We start from the raw sequence: 19,927 nt of genomic DNA, 5'->3' as shown, positions 1-19,927 counted from the left end.
ATTTGTGTGATTTGGTAAACAGTGTGGTGAATGGAACTTGAAAAAACGAATCCTTATTTTGTGTTTGTTATTCTGGAGCAGATGATTTAGCTTTTGCTGTTAGGATTGCTTTTGGGGTCTGTTTATTTACTTGTTGAGCTTGATAACTCAACAATGGGTCTGGCTACCCAGATAGTTTAGAAGAGTCATTTAGGCCAATTTTGTAATATAGAGCAGCTGAATCATATAGAAGAAAAATAAAGAATTGTAATAATATTGTTGTTGCTCTGTTCTTTCTTTTTTCTTTTTTTTCTTACCAAAAAGAAGATCCAAACCCCAGCATCATAGTGAGAACTGTAACGTAATTCCTTTGTGATATATTATGAAGCATATATCTGTACCCAGTAGCCTAAGCTGTCCTGGCAAAGGCTGCAATGCATTCAGGAGATCTGATACATTTTAAAATATTATCTTGAGATCATGACTTCTTTGGAACCTTATCAGAGACCTGCAGCTGAATTTAACTTAATTCTCTCACTACTTTTTTTGCTGTTTTCCCTGAAGTTTGACAGAAATTAGGAGGGTTTCTGTTGTTTTTTTAAGTAGGGAGGCAGATTAGAAGTTTCCTTCCTGCTTCTGTACGGAGTGTTGTCTTGTGGAGCCATTAACCTAAAAACAAACTGTGGAAATTATGAGATTTTACTGCTTTTGTTTTCCTTCCTCCTTCAGGTTAGTGATTGGGGGAGAAATATCTACCTTAGAGGACGTGGACCAATTATGGTTAATAGTAACTATTTTGCAATGGTAGGTAAATACTTACAAACACCTTATGTGTCAGGCACTAACATTTCTACCAGGTGTCTTACTTTGTGATATCCTTCTGCTTAGAAATCCATTACCATTTAGTATGTAACATTCATTTTCCTTTCTTTAATATAGTCTGCAGCCAACGCCTTCACGTACATTCCGGTGCCTTGAGTACTTGAAGTACTTTAAGTACATCTGTCTTAATAACAAACCTAGCACATCTGCCACTTTGGCAAACTCATACAGTAATTTACTTACATGGTTTTGTGCTTATTGCAGCAAGCAGTCTTTCAAAAGCTCCATGTAAAACTGCATGGGTAACATAGTTCAAAGCAGATGTGTGCTCATACATGCAAATGTCTGTAAAGGAAGTGAAAAAATATGGTCTTGGATCAAGTTTTACGTAGCATTGTCTTTTCTGCTGGAATGATTAACAGCTGTCATGTATGTTTTAATCCTCATGCTGTTTACGAAGATAATGACTGCTGAACTAATTCAAGTTTCAAGTCATCAACTCGCTGCATTAGTGCATTCCATATCTTTTGAAGCCTTATATATATTTTCCAGAATAAACTTTTAAGAATGTGGATGAAAAGTACTGTCGGTGGTGTTTTCCAAATAAAGTCAGGTAATCACTAACTTATGATTCTTATATACTTCACAGGACTTCCTTTCTCTACGTCCCACAACCCTGCAGGCAGCTAGAGCTGGTAATGTTATCCATGCCATCCTGCTCTATCGGAAAAATGGACAGACAAGAACTCAAGCCAGTATGTATATCAGTTTGAATGGCTTTTGATCTCTTTCCAGTCTCTTTCCAATGACAAGTTGATCACTGTTCAGAATGGGAGAGGAGAGGAATTCTTATTGTTAGAACTGTATGTAAGATGTAACTCATTTTTGGTCCCATGTCATCTTTGTTATCTCTTCAATTACACGCAGGCACAAAATAGCAACTATCAAAAACAGGATTCTGTCATGCCAAGTAATTGCAGTATTTGAAGTTAGCATCGTCATTACCCAAAAGACAAACAGAGACTTGTATTTGCCTATGTCAAATATTCTGTATAACTGATATTACTGGTATGTGTTAAGCCTGTAATGGTACTTTTGAGCCACTGAAGGATGAAAAGTCTGTGGTACCATGTAGTGTGAGCACATGAGGTTTTGGGACAAAGGACTGGAGGCCTCTTGATGCCAAGAGTGGGCCATGGGAGCTTAAGCATAGATGGTGATAAAATTCTGTGTTGCATTAATTTCTAGGTATCAAAGATAGGCAAGGTAAATCCCATCCTGAGTTTCTGTTATGCCCAGTGGCTGTGTATTGTAGTGAACAAATGTTGTGGAAACAAGTAGTTTTGTTCAAGATCATGGCAAGGATGTGATTAGTTTATGTAACTACAAATCTGAGAAATGTGAACTTTTGTTCCTACACAGCTATAAATAGTTTTAAAATAAGAAATTAAGGGGTAATGAATGCTGCATGTGTAAGTTTTGCATCCAGACCAGCCATTGAGAGGTTTTTTGGATTTGAGATGCTAGCTAGCTTCAGTCATCCCTCCTGAAGAGCAAGCTTTTGGTAGGAAGGAAAAAAAATAGTGCTACTGGAATGTCCTTGGAATCTTCCATGTGTGGTTCAAGGAAAGAGGATAAACAGGGAGGAAAAAAACCAAAACTGAGTTGATGTATTATAAATCTTATTATTCTGCAGCCTGTCTTTAGTCAGATCCTTGCTATTTTCTTTGCTTCTTTAATTTTCTAATTATATTTGCAAAATTACATTTTAATGTACATTTGTCACAGATTCTTCTGATGGGATCTACTGTTCCACTTTGTTCAGCTCAGTGGGAAAGGATGTTTAATACTTCCCGTATCCCAGGAGAGGAATCAGGTAAGCAAGACCAGATGAGGAAAATAAATACTGTAATGGAATTCAGGGTTTGGGGTCTTTTCTGCCAAAATCCCATTTTTCCACATAAGGATCTGACTGACACAAGTATACATCAAATACTGTATTCCAAGAATCAGGAGTAGTGAATTGCTATAGAGTGCATAGATGTTTTTCATATGTTACTCCCTCTTACATTTCAAACTGCCTTTGAGCATGTTACTCCCACTCAACTACAGAATTCAAAAAAGAGTTTCTAAACAGACACAGGGATGTGCCCATTCTTTGTCCCACATTTGCTGTACTGTATGAAGTTGGACAAAGGGGAAAAGTGGCATTGGGTAGTGGATAAAGCAGTAGGTGCATGTGTTGGATAATACTTTGCTCTCAGTTCTGCTGCTGCCCTTTGCTAGTTTATTGAGAAATTTTTTTCCAGCTGTGCCTCAGCTTTCTTTTTCTGCAAAGTGAAGACAAACACATCCCTGATGTAATCCCTGTCACAAATTAGTAGTGTAAATGGACAAGCAAGGTTTTAAATCTCTGTTGGACATCTGTAGTGTATGAGCTATTATTATGTAGAGTACTTCAAGTACTGAGAGTGCACCCCTTGCCCTTCCCTATCCTCAGTAAAATACAAGGTATAAATGGTTTGCATTTAGCTTTGGATTTGGTGTTCTTTTAGTTTAAAATGAGTTTTGCATAAAAGTGTAGAAGTGGCTCATTCTAACTACGACCTGATTAAAATACATTCTGTGTGTCTTAATGATTCTCCTCAGTTTCTCCTGATTCAAGTCTTTCAAATTAACCTACAGTCAGTATCATAAAAATTAGCTTATTTTTCTCCTAAGCACTTCACATTTTCTATTTCACTTTTCCATTTTCTTTGTTTGTGTTTTTCTAAAGGGCAAAAAACTTTGTCATTCTGTATGAATATGTGAGTTGCAAGGACATTTTTCCCACATTCTCATGAGTATCTTGATTTCTTGCCCCCTGATTTCAATTTTTCTATGTATATTACAGTTCCTAAAGAAAAAAAGGAAAAATCCATAGCATGTCTTCATATTAATTGATGGTAAAATCTTATTCTGTCACTTGAGCAGTTGTTTCATCTTCATAGTTTTTAGCAAAACATACTATGGGATGACACTACTTCTAAGAAGGAAAGGACCTCCATGTCTTTCCATTCCCATTTTTTAATAGGAATTCCATGCAGCACGTTATGTACATCTTCAAATGTACCTAAATGGTTTCTTGGAGTAGCAAAACAAAAGGATTTTTTTGTTTTGCAACAAAGGTGTATTCCAGGTGCGTGAATCTGTATTTAGGCCTATATAAGTAAAGGTGTCTAAAGGTAATTGCCAGGGTTTAACAACTGTTGTGAAGTCAGTTGTTGATGTAGATGACTGGTGATCTCAGTTTTGCTTTTTACATTCAAGAGGTTGTCTTTTTTTAGTATGGACACATCAGGTACAAATAATTGCAGTGTCCTGACTCAGGTTGGGATTACGGAAAAACTTACCTCATTAGCTGATTGCTTTGCTGCTCTCCCAGCCCCCCCCATCAGGGGGATCTTCTCAATTCACAGCCCAGTGTGTTAATGCAGTTGACACTTGGAGTGATGCTTCTACCAGACCTGTAGTTGGCAGAAATGCAACATGGATAGCCAGAGGCACAATTAGCTCAGTGCTGCTTTTGATAAGTAGATTGAGCATACCTACCAAAACCTGATGGTTAACTGAGAACAGCCAAAGTAATGAACTCTTGTTTCTCAGATCTCTCAGAATCATGATTTTTAGGCTCAGCCTTTATTTTTGACATCTTTCTTCACCATCTCAGTAATGAAGCTTTTCAGATTCATAGGAATATAACAGTTCTTTTGGTGTAGTGAAGGAATTCAGTTAACAGTTTTCATCAGTTACAGGCTTTTTCTGTCTGTTTTGGAAACCTTCACCTGTGATTTGATACAATGCCTTCATGACTAAATTTTGGCTTATCCCAATTAAGCCATATAAATAATAAAACGAGGAAAAAATTGTGGTTCAGTTTTCTGCTTCACTGACATCCATAACATTAAACATTTTGACCATATATGGAGTGTTCACTCTGCCTCTACCAGGATAAATAAGGTGAACAAAACCTTATGGTACTAAATTTTGGGTCTCTTAAGACTCTTCACAGATTGTACCATGAGTTGTCTAGGACTTCAGTGGAGATGATTTAAAAGTACCTGTCCTCAGATTCATCTAGCACGTTCTTTTGCTGACTGCTTTATCAGACTACACTACTAGTGCTCAATTTTCAGATAGAAAAATGCAGGTTTTGTTGCTTAATACTAGCCTCCAGCATGGAAACTGGTGGTGCTATGTGTGCAAATGGTTGTCAGATCTGGGTATTTGACTGTTTCGTGCAGGAATATTTGTGATGAAATAACATGGGATGCTGAAATAACTAGTAGTGCATGCAGCAGGTATTTGATGTTATTTAGTGCATTAGTGTTTTGAGATCTCAGCTTTATTTTCACATAAGTGCTTGCAATTCTAGATACTCTCCAGCATGTGAAAGACAGCAAACACATTGTTGTGTATCACAAGGGCCGTTACTTCAAAGTGTGGCTGTACCATGATGGCAGACTCTTGAAACCCCGAGAAATTGAACAGCAGATGCAGAGAATTCTTGATGATGATTCAGAGCCTCAGGCTGGTGAAGAGAAACTTGCAGCTCTTACTGCAGGAGATAGGTACGGTGGTTATTTTTTAGACAAATTTAGTGCTTAGAAATAGTTACATAACATGCTAACTGAGTACTGACTTTGGAATTTTAGAATAGTCTGCAGTCAGTTGCTTGTGCATTGGTCACTTATTTGTATATTGCTAATGTGTAACAGTGCTTCAGTCATTTGTAACTACGTGGAGGTAAAGGAATTTTGCAGTGACAATAAGTAATATGGATTACTTATCTGGAGAAGTTGATTTAATTGTGGTAGTCAAAAGTGGTAACTGAAAGCTTTACAGTGCTACACATATTGAACTATTTGAGTTCAATAGCTTTATGTCTGTGCTGAGATTCATTGACATTTTAAAGAATATCTTAAAAATTATGATTGAGAATGAGAATTCATTAACTGTTATTCCATGTTCATGACTTGCACCTACACAATAAAGCAGTATGTACTCAGTTCTAGGTACAAGATCACTGAATGCAACTAAATTGTGGCAAACTGTCAAGTTGTTTCTGGACAAGCAAGAAAGAGCTGTGGATTTTAATATACTTATGTACTAGGAGTACTTCCTTTTGTTCACTTTCTTCTTTAAAACAAACAGGTTTTTTTTTCATTGGGAAAATCACATAAATTTAGAAGTAAACATGGTGCAACCATGTAGAAATTACATTGATCAGGACTTCTTTTGCTTCAGATTTGTTGGACTTATTTATTGACTTTTTTATAAGAGTCCAGACTTTTTAGGTGTTGTAACAATGGACATTAATATCTGTTAATTGCTTTCATTATGCATAGAAATGTTGAATTTCTGAGGATTAAACTTTGCACGTGTGTGATAAATTGAATTGGTTCCTAGGATTACGTTGTATGAGTATTTTCAGAACTTTTCACTGCTCATATAGCTTAAATGCATTGAAAGTAATTGTGTCAAATTCTGTAAAACTAGGAGGAATCTCACAGTGATCTTCAGGGTGAAACATTCACACGTTTATGTAATCTGGCTATAAACCAATGGTTTTTTTTACAGAGTACCATGGGCTAAAGCTCGTCAGGCTTATTTTAGCCGTGGAAAGAACAAACAGTCCTTAGATGCTGTTGAGAAAGCAGCATTCTTTGTGACATTGGATGACCTTGAGCATGGGTACAAGAAAGAAGATCCAGAGAGGTCACTGGATGCATATGCAAAATCATTAATACATGGCAGATGTTACGACAGGTGCAGTATTGCTTCTGTGGAAAATGCCTTCTCTTTTTTAGAATTTGGCTAATACATGTGAATCAGTGACTTACAAGTTGATAAATTTCAGAGTTCACAAATTGTTTGGGTTGGAATGGATTTTCAAAAATAACTGGTTCCAACCCCTCTTGGAACGGAAGGGACATCTTTCACTGCATCAGATTGCTCAAAGTCCAGTCCAACCTGATGGAACACTTCTAATGAAAAATGCACAACTTCTCTGGACAACCCATTCCAGTGTCTCACCACCCATTGTAAAAAATATTTCTGTTATGATGCATTGAAATTTACCCTCTTTCAGTTTATATCTGTTACCATGTGTCCTGCCGCTATGAGCCCTGGTAAAAAGGCTTTCTTAGCTTTTCTTTTAAGCCCTAAATAAAAGATATTGAAAGGCTGCAGAAAGTGTTCCTAGAGCCTTCTCTTCTCCAGACTGAACAACCCAACTCTCAGCCTTTCTTCATGGGAAAGTATTCCACTGCTCTTACCATTCTTATGACATTTTTCTGACCCACTCTAACTGGTCTGTGTCTGTATTTGCTGGGGACCCCAGAGCTGGAGTCAGTGGTCCAGGTGGGGTCTCACCAGAGTGGAGTAGAGGAGAATCACTTCCTTTGACCTGCTGGCCATGCTGCTTCTTAAGCACAGCAGGACATGATTGTCTTTCTGGGCTGCAAGTGCACGTTGCCAGCTCATGTAGACTTTTTCATCCACTGATATCCCCAAGACCTGCTGTCAGGGCTGCTCAATCCATTCATCCCTCAGCCTGTTGATAGTGGGCATTGCCCTGACCCAGGTGCAGGCCTCATATTTGGCCTTTGAACTTCATGAGGTTCAAATTTAGGTCTATTTATTTAAATAAAATGTTTAAAAAAAAAAAAGGTTGAGAACTAATGATTTGAATGTGAATTTTGGAGAGAGATGAAGTTACAATATAAAATGCATTTGAAATGTACAAAGCCATAAGGAAATACTGATTTCTTTTGTAGGTGGTTTGACAAAACATTCACTCTCATAATATTCAAAAATGGCAAAATGGGTCTGAATGCAGAGCACTCCTGGGCAGATGCTCCTATCGTTGGACACCTGTGGGAGGTAGGTGTTTAGTACCAAAAGGTAATGCAGAAGATAATGTGATATGTTCTGTGCAACAGTGCTGAAGATCAGCAGTTACTTTCAATCCCTTGCATTTATGTTGCTGATGAGTGATCAGGGGCCTATGTCTGTAGCAACTGTAGAATTTTAAAAATATCTCAAACCCTTGCTTAAAAGAAAGCTTTCCTTTGAAGGGCAGCATTTTAGTGAGCATAGATGTCTTCATAGAAAAGTGATACAGCTTCTAATCTACCGTGTTTATAATATTTTAAATCCATAGATTGTCGTCTCTGATATGCATTGTATTTTGTGTATATACGCTCCTGAAGCCCTTAAGCTTCCTTGTGCTGTAGAAATCTCACACTTACTTTCAAAATTTAAAGAAATTGTACAGAATTTAACTTTTCCTCTAACCCGTTGTTTGATCAGCTGCAGATTGATATGCAGTTTACATTATCTCTTGTATTTATTTGCAATGAATGGAATAAATGCACTTTGTCATATCTGTTCATCATGAGCTTAGTTTATTACTTGAATCCTATTTGAATTTTTTTTTATTTTATTTTTGAAGCTTAAACCCATAAACAGTTGCATGACTCAATCAAAACTATTTCATAAACATTAGTTCATTCTGATTTCATATGTATTTGTGCAAATAGGTCCCAGGTCTAACTTGTCCCTCCAGTAGTTTCCTAGTTTTATTGTAGAAGCACTTTCATGTCTGTAAGAACAAAAAAAAATTTTCCTTGCACTCTCTAAGGAGGGAAAAAAAGGTCAAACTTGACAATGCAGTTTAGATTGTCTCAATGAAAGAGACTTTTATTTTTTTACTTCTAGTGGGTTTTTAATTGAAACATTTTGATTAACTCAGTAGCAATTAACAAAATGCATCAGTGTAATTGAATAAATGTTTGGTGCATATCTGGTGTTCTTCCCACTCAGAACACAAATAAAAATGCCTTAAAATAAGAGGTAAAATTGAGGACTTCATTTGCAGTTGTTTTCTGTATTTGGAAGTGGCTTGTATATTGTATTTCGCTGTGTACTGAAAATAGGTTATATTGATTTCACAATGAAATCCTAATTCCACAGCAATATATATTGTGTTGCAATTCTGAAGTATCATTCTTTGCAGAATGTGATGGCAACTGAGTATCTGGAACTGGGCTATTCAGAAGATGGGCATTGCAAAGGAGATACCAATCCAAATATTCCTATCCCCACCAAACTACAGTGGGAAATTCCAGAAGAAGTAAGTACAGAAGAAGTGGTTTGAGGAAGAAGCTTCTCTTTTCCTAAGCAGTCATATCATTTATGTAATACTGGTAACCCTATAAATCAGCTATAAATTCCTATGAGTCCTGTAGGATGTGTAGGCATTACTCAGTTTACTTATGAAGTCAGGGGTTTTTTAACATCAAGCTTTCTTGGTTGGCAATATGTCAAAAAAAAAAGTGACTACCTATTTAAAATAATAACTGTATTAAAATTAAGTGTAAGTTGCTGAGATTTCGTTACTGTTGTCACAACAAATACTCATCTAATAGTTCCCTGAAACTACCTGTCTTTTTGTGTTCAAAATTCTGTATATGTGCCTAATAAGGTTTGTTTGGGTTTTTTTTTCCCTGAGTTCAGGACAAACTGCCACTGCTAGTTTTGATTTTAATTTTGAATAAAAAAAAATGGTTGATGATGTATTTAATTAGGCATGTATGGTAGCTTGGAAGTCATACAGCTTATTGCCATTCTATATCTATGGGTCATTCTTTTATGTTCTGGTGATCTAAACAGTTTTATTCTGGTGTTTTTTAAAGTGTTATTTTTGGATATACAGTGGCTTAAAACGTTTTTATTAGCTTTTTGAATTTTAACTTCCTGGCAAAAATAGCTTCTCTTCTTTCTCTAAAGGGAAATTATTTAGGTAGTGATCTTCCTGACATGCATAAAGGCAGCATTTCTTATTTATCAATTAAAAATACTTGCCATTGAATGCATGAGTGTATGCATATAGGTGTGTGTAATTATTTGTTTCTTTATTTAAGTGTCAGGAAGTGATTGAGAAGTCTCTGAGCACTGCTGTAGCTCTGGCAGACGATGTGGACTTCTGTTCATTTTATTTTGAAACTTTGGAAAAGGACTAATAAAGAAAGCAAAAACCAGCCCTGATGCCTTTGTGCAGCTTGCCCTGCAGCTTGCTCACTATCGGGTAAGAACAGACTGTTTCTGCCTTACAGAATCTCATTAAATTGGGTAAAAAATATTTGTGATTGAAACATGTGACTGGGTAGAGTAATCTTGTGCTGCTTGTGCAAGGTTATTAAAGACGTTCACTGGAAAGATAAAAACCCTAAACGGTTTACTAGCTGGAAATGACTGCTCCAAGGACACGTGGAGATTTTTTTCTTCTTCTTAGCTGGTCTATCATTGAGCATTTGGGACTTGAAAGAAGATAAGAAACTTCTAGTAGCTGTGTTTATAATCTAAACAATGTTATAGGACAACCCCTAACAGGATTAACAAAAACGCCTACCTGTGTTTTCTTCTGCTAGTTCACCTTTTCTGTAACGTGCTTTCAGGAAAAGGCCAGTATAGCAACATTCAGCTTCTGTTATAAACTGCAAAAGATTGAATATAAAATGCAAATAGTAGTCCTTGCTAGTTTGATTGTTCTATTAGTGTTTATCAGATCATGCTGCTAATCTTATTTTTGCCTTTATTAATTCAGATCGGAGGGCTAATGGTAGGCTACTAAAAACTTGAGTTTAATTTGTGGAATGATTCATATCTTGTGTGGTTAGCTTGGACTATTGATTAAGAAAGGGGGGCTTTTATTCTTAAACCTTTAAGTTCTTATTTTTCCCTTTTTCAAGGACATGGGAAAATTTTCTTTAACATATGAAGCCTCTATGACGCGCTTATTCAGAGAAGGCAGGACTGAAACTGTTCGTTCGTGTACTGTCGAGTCATGTAAATTTGTTCAAGCCATGGAAGATCCAACTGAAAGTGTAAGTCCATGGTGTTTGCCTTATACAATTGGGAGAGTAGGTTTAGATTGGATATTAGGAATAAATTATTTACTGTGAGGGTGGTGAGACAACGGAACAGGCTGCCCAGAGAGGTTGTGGATGCCCCATCCCTGGAAGTGTTCAAGCCCAGACTGAATGGGGCTCTGAGCAACCTGGTCTAGTGAAGTGTGTCCTTGCCCACAGCAGCGGGGTTGGAATGAGATGATCTTTAAGGTCCCTTCGAACCCAGTCATTCCATGATTCTGTGGTAATTCATAAGTGCATGAGTTACCACTAGACAACTAGTTACCACTAGTCCTCAAATAGTTCTTATACACTTGTAGTGATGCTTTTGTTTTTTTAGGAAGGAAGTGCAGCATAAGGTAATTGTCCACATTTTCTGTCAATACAGCAGAAATTCTAGGCCATACCAAAAGAGAATGGCAGAACTTAACCACTAGTTACAGTTCCTGAACTTTAGGAAAGTGTGATTACTTGTGAAAATTTTGTGACTTGTAAAACTCTAACATAGATTTGTAGAACAAGTAATTTCATACCAGTTAAACTTTCCTTTCTGAGAGGGAAGCAAGAATCATTCACTCAACCCGGTTCGCTTAACTGATTTTTCTTAACCTTTTTTTCATTGTTAGAATGAAAATAAGCTGAAATTCTTCCGGCTTGCTGCTGCCAAACATCAGCTCTTGTATCGTCTTGCCATGACTGGTGCTGGCATTGACCGCCATCTTTTTGCCTTTATGTGGTCCAAGTACCTTGCCGTGGATTCTCCTTTCCTTAAGGAAGTAAGTGACTTTTATTGGTAAATATTCATTACAGTAAAAAATCCTTTGTTTAATTAGTGTTTTGCTGTATCTGCTTTACGTACTTGTAGAACTCTGTTTTTTCTAAGAAAGAAGGTAGCATTTGTAGGTAGCATTTTTTCATATCTGCTGAGAGATTGTAAGTTTCATTTTGTTTGATGTATACATTTATTATATTTCAGTGAGCTTTGTAGTATAATCAGCTTGAATACCGTGTGCAGTTTTGGGCACCACAATATAAAAAAGCTATATTAAGAGAGCGTCCAAAGGAGGGCACCAAAGATGGTGAAGGGCCTTGAGGGGAAGCTGTATGAGTGGCTTAGTTTGTTCATCCTGGAGAAGGGGACACCTCACTGCAGTCTACAATTTCCTCATGAGGGGAAAAGGAGGGCCAGATACTGATCTCTTCTCTGTGGTGACCAGTGACAGGACCCGAGGGAATGACCTGAAGAAGAATTGCTAGAAAGATATAGTTAGTATTAAAAAAAATATTGTTTGCATGTGGTTTTTACATATTTTCAAGGCACACAACAGAGGCTGTGTGTTTTGTCTCAAGAACCTTTTGGAACTGTGACAAATTCACTTTAAGTTATATAAGCTAAAGGAGCTGTATATGCCATTAATGTCACAGTTTATTTCTGTGACAAATTTATTACTTAAACTAGATTTTAAGATTGGAGTTTATAAAAATAATTACATTGCACGTATTCATTTTTTCTGATTAATAAAGAATGACTTCCAGCTTGCCTCAAAATCTACTCATCTACTCACATTTGCCTGTTTGCTCTCCTAAAATGACTGGGGCTAAGTCAAGAATAAAACAACTTTCTACATATTGCACAGACTTTCAAGATACATATGTATTGTAGATATTTAGAAGCTTCTAACTTGATATAGTATCTTCTGGGAATTGAATATGGCTAGTAATGATCTTGTTAAAACAAGACCTGTTACACCTTATTTTACCAGGCTGTCGACCAGATAATCGTGTTTGAAGTAGCATTTCTATTCAAATTTATTTTTATTCTCTTTAAGAATTGGCATCACTACCTCCTATGTTATATCAGGACAAGTTTAACCCTTTCTTCTTTTAACCTTCTTAATTGTTCATTCTGTGAATGGGAACTGGAGTTATCCTTAATATTGCTTTATTGAGTGCTTTATCTTAACTAGTTTTTGAGAAGGTTGCATATTCTTAAACAGTGTGTTATACTTGTTTGCATCTCTTTTCATATCTAATGAAGGTTTTGTCAGAACCTTGGAGGCTGTCAACGAGTCAGACACCACAGCAACACATTGATCTAAAGAAGAACCCTGAGATGTTATCCTCTGGTGGAGGGTTTGGACCGGTATGTTTGCTAATATAAGTACCCATTGGAAAAGAGTTTTTAGTTTCAATATACCAGTTAAAAAATTTCAGATCTGTACTACCTTATATTGCACATCAAGGTGCAACTTACGCTTTTAAATGCATGTGTTCAATGCTTTGCCTTGATCTGGATGTGCTCAGCAAAATTTGTGTCACCTTTTTCTGGTATCTCGCTACAAAAATGGATTGTTCTTAAGGAATATGTAGTTACAAAATGTGCTGTGGGGCTCCATGGCAGAGAGATCTGATAAAAATGAGGTTTTATCATATTACCTGTGCCCAGAGCTTCTGTACATCGGACTGTCCATCACTGTGAGCACATTACAGTGACAAATGCCTCATACTTAAACTAGCTTTTAAGGTTGGTGATTGAAAAGTACTTATTCTTGACTTGTTCTCTGTATTTCCTGATGGATTAATAAATGTGTTCATCCTTTCCTTTAGATTAAAGCTGCTCACATTGTTCCTGCTTTCCTCTCCTAAGTGTGAATAGCGGCCCAAGTCAAGCATGGCAACTGTGTTCTACAACTTCTGTAGACTTTCAAGAAATTAGTGTATTGTTCGAGATATTACCAGCTGCTTACTTACTGTCATATTTTATGGGGATTTGAACTTGGCCATTGATGATCACATTGGTGTTAACAAGATCTATTAAGCAGACTTTATGGGGCTTTAAGACTGTTTTCAAAAACCATTTCTATTGAAAGAACAATGAGAGGGATCACCAGGCTGCTCTTTGTCACACAGAATTAGGGTGATAGAGTGTATTTTGGCCGATTTGTCAAGCTGGAAATGTGGGCAGTTTTTAAATTATTATTACTTATTAATCTTGTTTTTGATACAGCTTTCAGTAGTTTATGAAGTTGGAATGAGTTTGAATGCAGTATCAAGGCAGCCTAGCTATTGCAATACTGCTTATTCTTGAGAAACTGGCTTTTCCAGCAGATTATAAAGTCAGTATTCAGAATCCCCAGATGTGATCTGGCAATAGAATAAGGGTTTGGCTGCAGGAATTTCTAGCACTTTTTTCCTTTTGTTTTTGCTAAAGGTACATTATACTGATCCCTTTCTTTATTCCTTTAATTTCCTTCCTTCTGTTGTCTGCATTTCCAAATAACTCTGCTTATATTTCCCTGAATCCCTTCTTGTGTTCTTAGAAGAACTGTGCTTTTGTTTGCTGAAGTAGACAGAGATTCAGTGCATCAGCTTCTTGGTTTTAGGGGGTTTTTTAAGCATTCTGTAGAACTTATTCTGTAGTAGTAGTAGTGATGAGAAGACAATCAGACTGCTTGGCAGCAGTGGCAACAAAGAGCTGGAAGGTTGTGATCCTTTGAGTTAGGAAAGAGACAAAGAAGGGTGACAGCAGGATTAATTTGTGTTTACCAGGCGTACTTTGAATATACATCAGACTGAAACTTGGGACAATTAATGCTACTAATGGTGAAATTGGACAAGACCTCTGCTCATGATACAGGTGTTCAGAATCATATATTTACTGTAGAGTCAGATGACTTTGCCTTTGGGCAGGTTTTCATAATACAAGGCTTTTATACTCCGTATTTATGTATCTAATATTTGGTTACATTGGCAGAATGATCCCTTGTTTAGGTATACAACTGAACTATTTTATTCCTTTCTGCTTAAGCACTGAAGCTGTGTAGCTGCTTAGGACCAGACCTTGATAAGAGAACTCCTTGAACAACAAGTATTTTATTTCAAAATACCAAAGCTGGAAAATATTACAGACAACTATTCAGAAATATTAATTTCATACACTTCAGATAAGACTAGAACTATTCCTCAAGTGGAAATCAGTCTTCAAAATTATCCATTAAATATGGAGTTTTTGCTTGAGGAGAAATTGCAACTGATTTTAAAAACTACACAGTAAGACCTCTTTACTTATGTATAAGTTGATTTGGGAATGGAAGGAAAAAGAAGTTTAGAACTTGTTTTTCTCTTCTTTCTTCCCATAGGTGGCTGATGATGGTTATGGTGTTTCTTACATTATCTTGGATGAAAATTCCATTCATTTCCATGTCTCCAGCAAGTATCTTGTTCTGAGACGGTAAGGTCAGTCCTTTCCTATGGTTTAATAAATCTGTTCCGATGTCTGCTTATAAAACTGTTCTATTCATTGTCTAAAAAATTGTGGTAGAATTTGCAGCATACTGTTATGTATTCTTTCTCAACATATGCTGTTTTTCTGGGGTTTTTTGTCTCCACAAAAAATGGAACCAAATCATGAACCAAGAATATCATGTTCTCTTTCACTTATACTTTCAGCATAAAAAAACCCATATGTTTACCATGTGTAGTTCCCTGGAACTCATGTAAAATGACTTACTGTTTATGTGTCCCATAAACAGTAAGATGGGCATGTCTTGGTTTTTGTTATTACAGTTTTGCTTTGATTGTCTCTGGCTGCAGTTGTAGAGATAGAGTAAAATGTATGCTCCCTATTTAAATCTTTGTGGTTTAAATAATACTGAAAGAAGCTGGCCCATAAGTTGTAATCTGTGCTGAGAAACATAATTCCATCAAAATTTATTAGGAATAACACCCATTATTAGAATATAGTAGATGTCATCTATTCACTATCCTGCTGTTGTGGATGCCCTGCCGGAGTCAGATTCAATTCATCTTTCCCCTTTATATTTTTATGACTTTAATGAACATGTTGAGTTCGTTCAGGGTTACATAGCTGAACTAGTTTTCTTCTTTTGACCTAAACTTATCTGAGGGATCATGGTGCCTCTGGTTAATTATTAAAGATTAAGAAATACAACTTGTTTTTTTCATAGTTGACGTGTTCTTCAGATACCCGTTGACTTGTGCTTTACATTTCTCTGTATTCTTTTTACTTATTAGTCAAGTCAAGGTCCATACAGAAAGGAAGCATTTCATGTGTGTGGCCTTGATATTAGTAGGATCTTTTGTAGTAGGTCTTGTAATGTAGCTGAGAATTTATGCTTGTAATCTTAATTTCTTGTATCATTCATCTAGCATTTGGACTAAACAGAACAAGGTTCCTAGTTTGTTTACACTTAGAAACTGTTATTTTTATTTTCAATACTTTATGTACTTTTTCAGTAGCAGATGATTCATGACTCTGATAGAAACTCAAAAACGTTTTTCTGATATTTTTTTTTTTTCTATTTCTGGTCATTAGTCATACACTTTCTGAACATTCCTTTGTTTTCTGAAAATTAGCTTTTGCAAAATCTTGTATAAAAAAGCAATATCAAAACCCAGTGATTTTTAATAGTAACAGAAACCTACATATGCGTCTCATTTCAAAAGGATATTATCTCAGTTCTGTCTGTAGGAAAGTAATGCATAATGAAGAACTCATTAGTCATTAATAGAATAAACCTGGATACATTTGTATTGTATGTATGGTAAAAAAAAAGCTGAAATTCCCATGAGCTCCAAAATTACAAAATGTTAAAAAGTTTCTTCTTTTGGCCTAAAAAATAACTGTTGATTGACAGTAGAAGTATTTGATTTGGATTTTGTTTGTCTGTTTGTTTTTTAAGGATTCTCATCGTTTTGGAAAAAAACATCCAAAAAGCAATGGTTGACATCATGGGTTTATTTAACCTTGGTAAAAACTGTACAAAGTGAAACATTTCCTTGGTGCCAAGCAATCTCCTCTTGTTGGGATGAGAACTCTTCTGCACAGTGAAGTAGAGCAAGGTTTGTCAAACAGTAGCTGGCGAAGAACTGGTCAACACCTTCTTAAACATCCATTAAGACTTTAGCAGTGTATTAAATTTTTCTTTTTTTTTTCAGTAGTTTGGAAGAGTTTTTTTCCATAAAGGATGACTTTGAAATCTTGTATGTTTCTAGGGATGAAGCGTAGTATTAATGCATGAAGTCATGTATATTCTAACTTCTACAGTTTTCTCTTAATTTGTATACACTTGCTCCTTTTTGTTCTAAAATTAGTTTACTTCTTTCCAGAATCAAAGGGATAAACATACCGACCTTAAATACTAGAAAAGTTAGATTTGCTATGTATTAATAGCAGAATGTTCTTCAGTGTATCTGCTGCTTTATGTAAATGAGTGACAAACATTGTGGCTGTTGCCTTGTTTAGGTTTTTTTTTTTAAGAGGTAAATTTTGGAAAACATACCAAAAAAAATCCCTGCTGCAGCCCACCTTAACACACTAAGTACTATAAATTTTATGGTTTTTGAAAAAAACCTAAACAAACAAACAACCCAATCATTGGGTAGTAAATGTGTCACCTCATTAACAGATATCACATTTTTGATTGCTTACAGGCATGTTTGCGACACTGACCTTATTTCTGTGTAAATAAATGGACCTGTGTGCTTGTTCATGCAAGTGCCTTAGAAAAAACAAAGATCCTTAACCTAGGAAAAAAGCATATGCTGGGAGTTGATTTTACACTGTTTTAGTGGTGAAGGAAATGAAAGTAGTAGTAATGCAGATCTGGTTTTCAGATTACAAGTTAGGATGTATTTGGCATAAGGAGACTTGAATATGTTGCCATATGGTGCAGTTTGGTTTAAAAGTCTAATTAAATGCTCCCATCTTAAATATAAAGATCAGTCCCTATGAAGTGCAGGACTAACTTGTTTCAGATTTACAGATACTCACGTGTTTGTGTTGGTGAATGGTATTGATGGTCACTTGAAATAAGAGTTTGTGTCCCAGGAATTGTCAATTTAATTAAATGTCCTGTGTTGGATAGTCCTACAAAGCAAGGTTTGTCTGTGTAGGCAATTGCAATCTGCCTCCTTTCAGCCTGGGAAGGGCCACTGCTACATTGCCAAACCATCTGCATGAGAAGGGCAAACTATTAAAAACCATGGAAAAAACTCCAGAATGGGAGAATCGTGGGCGTTCTTAAACCCTTCCTGGGAGATGCCATTGATCACGTAGTTCTGACAGGATACAAGGGGAGAGGGGAAAGCTTTTCACTAAAAAAGAAGCAGTGATGTTTCCAAATGCAGAAATAAATGGCTGCTGCCAAATGGAATAACTTTGTGCATGATGCTTCTCTTCCACAGGCTTTATAGGTGTGGTAACTTTTTGCATCCCTGCGGTGTAGTAGAGTATACTTGTTAACACCACAATTTTTTTATTTTTATTATTTTATGTATAATACATGGTGGTTAGTAGTACAGTTAATGGTGCTCCAGAGCTGTGCTGAGTTTAAAAGGCCTTGGAGTGGATTTAAAACTTCTCATTAGTCTTTGAATGTTTTCTGGCCAGTATTTCTAACTTTCTGTGCATCCTCACGTTTATTTTTACTCTGATCTAGCTAATAAAATATGTGGTGGGAACCCTCAAAGATCCAAGATGCATACCTAAGCAACTGCATGCTTATAGAAATGTAGGAATCCACACAGGAATTGATCAAAGACACTCATTATTGGTTAGGGTACAGTATGTGGGAAAGGACACTTAGAAATAAGCCTTACTGTGGATGGCAGGCCTGGCATTTATCAAACTACTGCAACAATTTTACAGTGATCTGTTTTTGGAGCTGCAGAAATAATGCACTGGGGGGTTGTGGGGTTTGTGTTGTGTTTTGTTTCTGTTTTTTTTTAATTGACCAGTCTGTGCTTAAAATTACCATTAGGGCGTGATAGCTTTTAGGATTTCTTTTAAAAAGAAAGGTTTAGATTTGACTCTCAGGTTTTAAGTGTTTCTAGTCTAATTGTAGTTAGTGCAGTTATCAATGCAATTTTACATTCTTGGAGAGTAACTATAATTGGCACAGAAAGCTGTTTATTGTAACTGTTTAAAACGTTTTGTGTTGTTAAATGTATCTTTTTAAATTTTGGAATAGATCATAATTCCTAAACAGATAATATTTCATTTCTTTTTCTTTGAAATGTCAGCAGCATGTAAATAAAATATGCTTTTTGGATGTAAATCTTAGAAATCCACAGTGAATGTAGGTTATTAATAAATAATTTAAATCATGATGTTCAATATTGTGTAAATACAGTAAAACTGCTTGGGGTTTTTTTTTGCTCAAAGCCATAGGAATGTAACTGAAATTGCTTAGATTGAATGAATCTTTCTAGTACAGTGTACTTTATTGTAAAGAATATGTTCATATTCCAGTAAAACTACTAATTTGTTACTAAACCTTGAATCATTGATTCTCAATTAGTGATTTAAGAGCTCAAAGTTGAGATTGAGTTGGTGGTAAAAGTGAGGTTGGATGATAATAAATTTTTCTGTTATTAAATTGCATTCGGAATTTGTGAAATACCTAAAATGTGTATTTTTCAAAATTTATCTCAGCTATTTCATAGCAGAAATTAGGAAAGCATTAAGTCCATTTGGAGGGTACCATTCTTCAGGATTAATTCTGTTCCCAACTGAATATTCTTAAAGGCTGAGCCTTTTGAAGGACTAGGGAAGAAGTGTGTGCCTGACCTGGAAAACATGGTTCTAATTCAGCCTTTCTACCAATTGTTTTCTCATGTAAAATATATTAATTTAAGATAGAGGGTTTTTTTAATCTTGTTTAGTTACTCTACATCTGTTGTTGGTTATTTACATCCAACACTTTGTCTCTATTTTCTACTTTCTTCTGTGACTTCAAAAAATGAAATAAAATTTCACAATTACCACTACTTTGTGTTTACTGCAATGTTTAACATCTTTTGTATCTTTTTCCCAGCTCCCTTGCTGCAGTTTCTGGACTGACAAAATCATTGCTGTTAAATCCAGTTAGGAACAGTAGTAACAGACTATTGAGTTGGTTTGAGCAATGATTTAAACATGTCTTGCTAGTTAATACGGAGCGTGTTAATGAAGAATTCCTCTTTTTTGGGTTCAGTAGAAGAAGAGAAACAATGTAGGTCTTACTTTAGATGAGCTTCTTTTCATGCGATCGGGATAACTGCTGGAATGTTTCTGTGAAAGTCTGTCTGCAAGCCAGTGGATAGCTGCGGTTTGATTTTTACAGTGACTAATCCATAGAATAGGAATGGTAAGGCAGTGGACAACTAGTTCA

At 36.0% G+C, this 19,927-nt stretch overlaps 1 protein-coding gene across 1 annotated transcript in view; it reads left to right on the top strand.

Moving 5' to 3' along the window:
- Positions 1-19,544, top strand: part of LOC116788088 (carnitine O-palmitoyltransferase 1, liver isoform-like) — a 37,539-nt gene extending 17,995 nt beyond the window's left edge. The window contains 15 exon segments of the mRNA XM_032690441.1: positions 709-783; positions 1,451-1,527; positions 1,529-1,556; positions 2,590-2,677; positions 5,216-5,411; positions 6,421-6,609; positions 7,620-7,725; positions 8,861-8,977; positions 9,768-9,843; positions 9,846-9,931; positions 10,596-10,730; positions 11,381-11,530; positions 12,793-12,897; positions 14,894-14,985; positions 16,457-19,544. Coding sequence (XP_032546332.1) covers positions 709-783; positions 1,451-1,527; positions 1,529-1,556; positions 2,590-2,677; positions 5,216-5,411; positions 6,421-6,609; positions 7,620-7,725; positions 8,861-8,977; positions 9,768-9,843; positions 9,846-9,931; positions 10,596-10,730; positions 11,381-11,530; positions 12,793-12,897; positions 14,894-14,985; positions 16,457-16,544 — 1,608 coding nt within the window. The 3' untranslated portion in view covers positions 16,545-19,544.
- Positions 19,545-19,927: the final 383 nt, after the last annotated feature.

This window comes from Chiroxiphia lanceolata, chromosome 6, assembly GCF_009829145.1.
Source record: "Chiroxiphia lanceolata isolate bChiLan1 chromosome 6, bChiLan1.pri, whole genome shotgun sequence".
Lineage (NCBI taxonomy): Eukaryota > Metazoa > Chordata > Aves > Passeriformes > Pipridae > Chiroxiphia > Chiroxiphia lanceolata.
The sequence above is the reverse complement of the archived record's forward strand: the minus strand, read 5'-3'. Positions and strand labels throughout refer to the sequence as shown.